Source organism: Nomascus leucogenys, unplaced genomic scaffold (genome assembly GCF_006542625.1).
Source record: "Nomascus leucogenys isolate Asia unplaced genomic scaffold, Asia_NLE_v1 000946F_67128_qpd_obj, whole genome shotgun sequence".
NCBI classification, from domain to species: domain Eukaryota; kingdom Metazoa; phylum Chordata; class Mammalia; order Primates; family Hylobatidae; genus Nomascus; species Nomascus leucogenys.
The window spans coordinates 21,529-30,175 of NW_022097619.1; the positions used below are offsets into that span (position 1 = coordinate 21,529).

Here is an 8,647-nt window from a genome sequence, read left to right on the forward strand (position 1 = left end):
ATAGTAATTAAGACTAATCAATTTTTGACATTAGGATCTCACACCTGCCATGAGTTTACAAAGTCTATTTGAATTATCCAACATCAAACATTTCTACTCAGTGTCCTTAGCCATAGTTCCCTGCACACAGCTTGTGTAGAATGCTTTCTCCTGTAAGACACTGGAGAGGAGGGTTTAGTGGGAGTCAGAGAGCAGAATTAGGGAGACGGGAGACTATGAGTTTCCCAGTATGACTAAGTGCCATCGTGTGTGAAATAAACCCCAAGCTGGTCATTTCCCATGTGTTCTACTTGTGTTGTCACTAAACTGCATCCATGGTCTGGTTATTCTGACAGTTGCATGAACTTGACAAATGTGGGCAAGACAGGGAGGGTGAGGATGTGGGCTTTCATTCCCTCTCCCTTCATTATAGCCAGTTGCTCCCAGGGCATGTGGCCCCCATGGATTCTCCTCCTCCTGAGGCCCTCCCCAGGCTGTGGCAGCTGGTGGAGCCTTAACATGTGGGATCTGAGGTGCTGCTGAGGCTCTCATGGAGCAGCGTCCTCAGCAGCAAACGCCGCCTGACGTCTCCAACAGCCTTCTCTTCTGCAGACTCAGAGACTCTGCTCAGCTGCTCCCCAGACAAGCAGCACATGTGGGCAGCTGGGCCAACCCAGCAGGGAAGTTTCTGTTCGAGGATGTAGCACTGTGGGAGGAGCTTGTAGAGCTTGCATGCAGTAATAAACCCCAACATCCTCAGCCTCCACTCTGCTGATTTTCAGTGTGAAATCAGTGCCTGACCCACTGCCACTGAACCTGTCTGGGACTCCAGAGGCCCGGTTGGAAACCGCATAGATCAGGAGCTGTGGAGACTGCCCTGGCTTCTGCAGTACCAATCAAATAGGTGTATCCATCACTATGCAGGAGGCTCTGACTAGACCTGCAGGAGATGGAGGTCGGCTCTCCAGGGGTGACGGGCAGGGAGAGTGGTGTCTGGGTCATCACAATATCCCCACTGGTCCCTGAAAAAATAACAGAGTAGTGCAAGTTTATATAGATACATTATGAGTAACTTTCATAATTGCTCTTGTGATACTGATTTACAGTTACATTTTTAAAGTTTTGATTTACATCATGAAAAGAAGACTTTCTAAAATAGACCCATTATTTATTAGCCACAAGGGAACTCTTTATTTTCAAGTTCTTAATCAGCATGTCATCTTCCCTGGAGGTGAATCCTGATTATTCATAAGACAAACATGAATTCCATTCCCTGGAGCATAGACCACGTGACTCTATCACATTACTGGAATAAACATGGGAAGCTGTGGAGCCCACAGAGCTCACCTCCTGCCCAATTCTCCTCCCTTTATCCTTCTGTCCTTACCAGGGAGCCAGAGCATTAGCAGCCCCAGGAGCTGAGCAGGGAGCCTCATGGTGAGAAGGTGAACTGAGGAGTCCTGATCAGTCAAGGCAAGGTTGGAGCTGAGCTTTTATCTCAGACTCACAAGGGAAGGTCCTCCCTAGGGGACAATATGCAAATCACCCGGTGGGTGCAGTGGGGTGGAAAAGGTTGATGGGGCAGGGGGAATGTCTCTTCTGTGAACAATGAGATATAAATCCTCCCTCGGAACAAAACAAAAATAGATTCAGCCAAGTTGGCCACAATCAAGGGAATAAGGATCTGAAGGTGAAAGTTCGGACCTTTTGTAGGGACACACTGAGTAGGGCATGACTGTGAGAAAGCACCAAAACCCTGACAATGTGGAAATGTGTGTCTAGGATGCATCTCTGGGAGGTGAATGCCATCTGGCTTGATTCCCTCTCAGTCAATCTAGAGAATGAAACAGCCCATCCCCACAAGCACTGCTGGACTGAGAGCCTGCAAATAAAAAGTGGCCTGGAGCCAGTTCAAGGGCTGTCTGGTATCAGCTGTTTCCAGGATAACTGTTCAAGAATGTTCAGCTCAAATATTAGAATCCACCCTGCCCTGGCACCTGGTGAGTGAACCACACAAGAGCTCTCTGTCCAAGCGCCTCACAGGGAGAATGATGTGAGTCTCTACATTTACAACCAAGAGCCCAGTGTAAGAAAAAGGAAAGAGAGACAAAATTTTGTGCCTCAGGCAGTTAATATAAAATCCTGGTGACCAGTTGTTCAATCTGGGATCTATTCATCATAATCATCTCACAGATACAAGGTTAACCGAGGGCCTTTTTTTTTTTTTTTTTTTTTTAGTAGAGATGGGGTTTCACCATGTTGTCCAGGCTTTCTTGAACTCCTGACCTCAGGAGATCTGCCTGCCTTGGCCTCCTAAAGTGCTGGGATTACAGGTGTGAGCCATTGTGCCTGCCCAGAGGACTTCCTAAGTGAAGAATCTTCTAGGTTAATGACACAGAACAAATAAGAAATAACTTTGCATGATGTTTTTTCAAGTGGTGATTAGAGAAGCTTTTCCCACGCAGTCTCCCTGGTCATGTGGAATCAGGTCCTGTCAGGGCTTCCAGGTTCTTGTCAACTCTGAGTGAGACGTGAGTCTCCCCCAGCCTGGATGTGGTGCAGCCACAGCCACGAGTCCACAGATCAAAAGGAAACTCTCTATGTATAAAGAGCAAGAACTGCATCCACAGTTTTATGTCTCCAGGTAACCTGTACCTGTAACTGATATTTTCTTGACTTTATGTAAAAATGCTCAAAGCAGGTCTCAGTTCACTCCTGTATATACATCACACTCTCTCTCTCTCTTTCTCTCTCCCCCCACACACCCCGGCTTCCTCCTTTTCTCAATGTCATAAATCTCTTCACTTCCTTAAGTGTGTCCAGTGACACCTATAAACAAATAAGTCCCTGAGAAAAGTCTCAATCAATTTAGAAATTTATTTGGTCACAGTTAAAGACGTATCAGTGAAACAGCCTCAGGAGGTCTTGAGAACGTGTGCCCAAGGTGGTCGGGCTACAGGTTGGTTTTACACGTTTTAGGGAGACATAAGATATCAATCAATATGTGTAAGCTGTACATTGCTTTGATACAGAAAGGCAGGACAGCCCGAAGGAGGGGGGATCTTGGGGACTTCCAGGTCATGGTGGATTCAAAGATTCCATAAGGGGTTGAAAGAGTTTATCTAATGACCTGTAATCAACACAAGGGACTTTCTGGGTTTAGAAAAAGGGTTTTGGAGCCAAGGTTACATCATGCAGATGAAGCCTCCAGGTAGCAGGCCTCAGAGAGAATAGATTGTAATTGTTTCTTAGCAGACTTAAAAGGTGCCAAACTCTTAGTTAAATCTCTCTGGGTCAGGAAAGAGACTTAAAAAGGGGTAGGAATCTCTATAGAATGTAGATTTTGCCACAAGAACCAGCTTTGCAGAGGCATTTTCAAATACATTAAATAACAATATCTTGGGGAAAATACTTTGATTTCTCTTAGGACATGGTATCTGTCACATTGGTATCTTATTGCCATAAAGAGTTTGCTTTGTCAGTCTCAAGGTGTCTGTCTTCATATTAAAAGCTGGTTAGTTGTGCCTGAATTTTAAAGGGAAGAGGGTAAGTTAAGGCATATGCAATCATCCATTCTGATCATGGACTGCATTGTATTTCAGGTTGATTTTGTTGTGTCCTTGGCTGAGAGGAGGAGTTCATTTAGTTGGTTTGGGAGCTTAGAGTTTCATTTTTGGTGTACACACCTATGTCCAGGTAAGAAGGCCCCACACAGGAGGGCTTGCTCAGAACCTGGATTGCAGGGCTGCTTACAGACCTTCTATGTCTCCTGTTGTCATGCACGAGGAAGGACACAGCCAATGACAACCCTCAGCCATCCAGGAAGAAGCTGTGTCTGCAGAGGACAGTCATGAGCTGTGAGTCTAGGGACCTGTGATTGTCTTCAGGGGTCTGTGGTCCTCAGCTTTCATGGGAATTGTGTGGGCACTGGCTCAAAGAGCATCCAGCAGGATTCTAATCAGAATCTCTCATTCACAGAAGGCAGTGGGTTGTCACCCACTGCCAGCACAGAGGGACTCCGTGGGGCCAGCTGCATGGAGCACTCTGGGAGAGTCACTGGCACTCGTGCTAGACAGAGCTTCATGCAACTTCTGGAGCACACGGATTTAGATCTCTTTACATCATTTTGAAAGACCATTTATCATTCTGAAGGAAATCACTGTAATTAACTAAGGTAACATCTTTAATACGTAGAAAGTAAAAAGTGATTATTTTATTGCCAAGATGATTACAAGAAAAGAAACAAACAAAAATAGCATGAAGGAAAGAGCAACACTAGACTGAGGGCTTTGGGTAAGAGGTTGAGACTCAGTAGTGAATCCCCTGGGCCATCCTCTGTCAAAAGGGAGGGACAATCAGGGAAGGGAAATGTGCAGTAGAGGGAAAATCTTGGTTAGTAAAAGAATCCTAAGAGAAAACAAGAAGCCTCCTTCCTGAGCATCATGTTGGTGTCGGGAAGATGCACATAATCCCCACATTCCATGTCTTACACTTTTCAGCAATTAGGGCTCAGCATGAATTTAGAAGACACCATTCACTTCACAGCAGCTGGGGACACAGTCCAGGCAGCGGTGAGAGGCAAGGCTGGGCTTTCAGTCTCAGAGCACAGAGCAGGCTCCCCACTACTCCGCAGCCTGGTGTCTCCTCCCAGATGTTCCAGATGTTCCACCTCATTCTTGCCTTAAGGGCTCCAAGTTGTTAATGAGACGGTGGCCCTCTTCCTTTCCCAGGATTTATAAGAACTTGGCTCTTTTGTGTATTGTGGGGTTTGTTTGCCATCTAGAGGCAGGTTTTTGGCATAGCAACTTACAGGCTTTTTCTACTTGTAATAGCAAAGATAAATACATAAATAAATTCATTATAAATAATTAATTGACTTAATGCATTGAATCTGTAAAAAAAAAATAAGGTCAGCCTGAGGTTTACAAAGAGCCTGATGAGGTTAAAAAGACAAATTACTTTTAGTAAAGGACACTTGGAGCAATACATGATTCTTTCTTTAATCGATGACGTTTTAGGAGTAATTATCAAACGGTAAATAAAACTTGAAATAAGCTGATAAAATATAACTTTATATGCAAAAAAATTTCCAAGAAACATACACATACATTTTCAGATTAAAACAAACAAAAAGTGTGAGTTTATCATCAGATCCGCTAAATGGAAGATTTCTCAAATGTGTTCTTCAAGCAAAAATACCATTTATCCCTATTTGAAAGTTCAAGATTTTTTATCTTTGGAAGAAAACAGCTTTCCCTTCACTCTGTTCCACTCATGCTTCTGAGGATGGCTGTGGGGGCTGTGACTGTGAGGAAGAAGGAAAGCTGTGCACTAAGGGTGATCGTGCCTCCTGTGCACCTGAGTGACCTCATGGAACAGAGCCAACGACACCACCAAGGCCACCCACCTGCCTCTCCACTGCCATGGCACAGACACAGAAACCTCCTCACATTTAGTCAAGTGCAAGTAGAAGCTTCTTTGTACCAGCCCTTTTGATTCTGCTTGTATCTTCTCTCAGGTTCAGGGGATCATTTACCTTTCACCATTTTGTTTTGAGAGTGTAGCCCTTTGTTACATCAGCATTACATAAGTTGTTTGTTTGTTTTAAGATATCTAACCATCTTGAATAGGTTGGGACCAATCTTGTGTCTCACAGCAAAGCAGAAACTCAAGGTCGCTAGAGGCGATCAATTCCATGAGGGCTAATGATGATGACATCATTGCTTAGCTTGGGGTCATATTACTTACATTTTTTTTTTTTTTTTGGCAGAGTCTCACCCTGTTAACTAGGCTAGAGTGCACTGGCCGATCTCAGCTCACTGCAAACTCCACCTCCCAGGTTCAAGCGATTCTCGTGCCTCAGCCTCCCGAGTAGATGGAATTACAGGCACATGCCACCACACCAGGCTAATTTTTGTATTTTTAGTAGAGACAGGGTTTCACCATGTTGGCCAGGCTGGTCTTGAACCCCTGATCTCAGGGGATTAGCCCGTTTTGACCTCCCAAAGTGTTGGGATAAAAGGCATGAGCCACCACGCCCCGATACACTTTGTGTTCCTTAACTGAATTCTGTATAATGACTCAGTATTTTAAAAACATATGGTGTCACTTTTTTTTCATTTTCAGGCTCTAGTGTGATTGATAGATATAAAAATATTGCCACACAATTTTTAAATGTAACAGAAGTGGAACTTTGGAATTTTAATTGCACTTACCATGAAATTTGTTATATTTGAATAAACAATCATCCAAGTGTACTTTCTACGCTTAGCCTGAGGCAGAACTTCTTCTGTTGATTATGTCATTATTTTGTGTCTATCACACAGTGTAATTATATGTACCTCATGTGACTCATTATTGGGTTCAATATCATTTAAAACACTATATTTAATAAAATCTATGAAAAGCATAGATGCTCCAGGCATTTACAACTAAAACATTGAATTCAGATTCATTTTCAGGTAATGATATAATCATGTGAAAAGAATGCATTTCTGTATTTTTTGAAACCTTTTCTTTTGAAAACATAGTAATACATTTCTACTCTAAAATAGAACTTAACCTAAATACTTTCAAAACCTTTAGAATTTGGAAGAGAAATAAAAATCTCACATAATTCTGAATGTTCCCTTTTCTACTTGAAATAAACTTTATATTTTCCATCTTTGCGTTTCTGCAGTTTATTTTCAAAGGCCACTTTTGGAATTGTGAATTGTGAAAACTCTGCTTTCACTTGGCAAATAATAATTAACAGTAATCAATCTTTTGACATTAAGATCTCATGCCTGCCATGAGTTTACAAAGTCTATTTGAATAATCCAACATCAAACAATTTTTCTAAGTGTTAGCTGTTCTCCCCTGCAGACAGCTTGTGTAGAATGCTTTTACCTGTAAGACACTGCAGAGGAGGGTTTAGTGGGAGTCAGAGAGCAGAATTAGGGAGACAGGAGAGTATGAATTTCCCAATATGACTAAGTGCCAACGTGTGTGAAATAAACCCCAAGCTGGTCATTTCCCATATGTGTTCTACCTGTGTTGTCACTAAACTGCATCCATGGTCTGGTTATTCTGACAGTTGCATGAACTCGACAAATGTGGGCAAGACAGGGAGGGTGAGGATGTGAGCTTTCATTCACTCTCCCTTCAGCATAGCTGGTTGCTCCCAGGGCATGTGGCCCCTATGGATTCTCCTCCTCCTGATGCCTTCCCCAGGCTGTGACTGCTTTTAGGGCCTTAACATGTGAAATCTGAGGTGCTACTGAGGCTCTCATGGACCAGCGTCCTCAGCAGCAAACCCTGCCCTGACGTCTCCAACAGCTTTCTCTTCTGAAGACTCAGAGACTCTGCTCAGCTGCTCCCCAGGACAAGCAGCACATGTGGGCAGCTGGGCCAACCCAGCACGGAGGTTTCTGTTTGAGGATGTAGCACTGTGGGAGGAACTTGTAGAGCTTGCATGCAGTAATAAACCCCAACATCCTCAGCCTCCACCCTGCTGATTTTCAGCGTGAAATCAGTGCCTGACCCGCTGCCACTGAACCTGTCTGGGACTCCAGAGGCCCGGTTGGAAACTGCATAGATCAGGAGCTGTGGAGACTGGCCTGGCTTCTGCAGGTACCAATCCAAATAGGTGTATCCATCACTATCCAAGAGGCTCTGACTAGACCTGTAGGAGATGGAGGCTGCCTCTCCAGGGGTAAAGGGCAGGAAAAGTGGAGTCTGGGTCATCACAATATCTCCACTGGAGGCTGAAATAATGAGAGAGAAGTGTAAGGTTACATACAAAATTATATATCATGTTCATCGTTTTTTATTTGTTATTTCAGCCTATATATAGAAGTAATTACGAGTTTCACCATTGCTTTTAATGGCAAACAAAATGCAATTCCTTTTGCACCAACCTAATAATTTCTTTGCAACTTTTATTCATACTCCAAGATTATTCAATTTCAAGAAAGCACTCTACAGATGCAAGGCACAAAGAGGTCCCCGAATTCACCCTCCTCTTCCTGAGTCAGAGTTTCTCTAAGGCACAGGCCCTTGCTTCTTCTAGAATCTTCCTCACTCTCACAGATCAGGGTATCACCTGCCCCATCCTGGAGGACGAGATGAGCACATCTAACACATGCACAGAACACACATGGGAGGCAGTGGGGCCCCCAGAGTTCACCCTCCAACCCGATTCTCCTCCCTCTTCTCCCTTCTGTTCTTACCAGGGACCCAGAGCATTAGCAGCCCCAGGAGCTGAGCAGGGAGGCTCATTCTGAGAAGATGAACTGAGGAGTCCTGAGCAGTCAAGGCAAGGTTGGAGCTGAGCATTTATCTCAGACTCACAAGGGAAGGTCCTCCCTAGGGGCAATATGCAAATCACCTGGTGGGTGCAGTGGGGTGGAAAGAGGCAAAGGAGTTGTGAAGGGGCCTCTCTTGTAAGAAAAATAACTTCAATATCTTCTCCGTTTGGAGGGAAACCAACAGAGATAAAATCCATGCTGCATGAGTAGGACAAATTTGCCTATTTCTTAGCACTTCCCAGGTGCATTTTTCACTCCTCCTTAGTAAGGCTGAGATTCCATAAAAAATTGATAATTCTTCTTTCTTTATTCTTATTTGTTTGAGTCTAGAATTAGCTTTTTCAATTTTTTATTGAGGTAATACACACACAGAGCAAAGA

The 8,647-nt window shown here is 43.8% G+C and overlaps 2 gene segments (V, D, J or C); both read right to left on the minus strand.

Annotated features, from left to right (window-relative positions):
- Positions 1–693: 693 nt before the first annotated feature.
- LOC115834310 lies at positions 694–1,429 on the minus strand. The segment is given in 2 exon segments: positions 694–1,001; positions 1,367–1,429. Coding segments are annotated over 2 exon segments (282 nt in total).
- A 5,897-nt stretch (positions 1,430–7,326) lies between these two features.
- Positions 7,327–8,238, minus strand: LOC115834308. The segment is given in 2 exon segments: positions 7,327–7,724; positions 8,190–8,238. Coding segments are annotated over 2 exon segments (447 nt in total).
- Between the last annotated feature and the right edge of the window lie 409 nt (positions 8,239–8,647).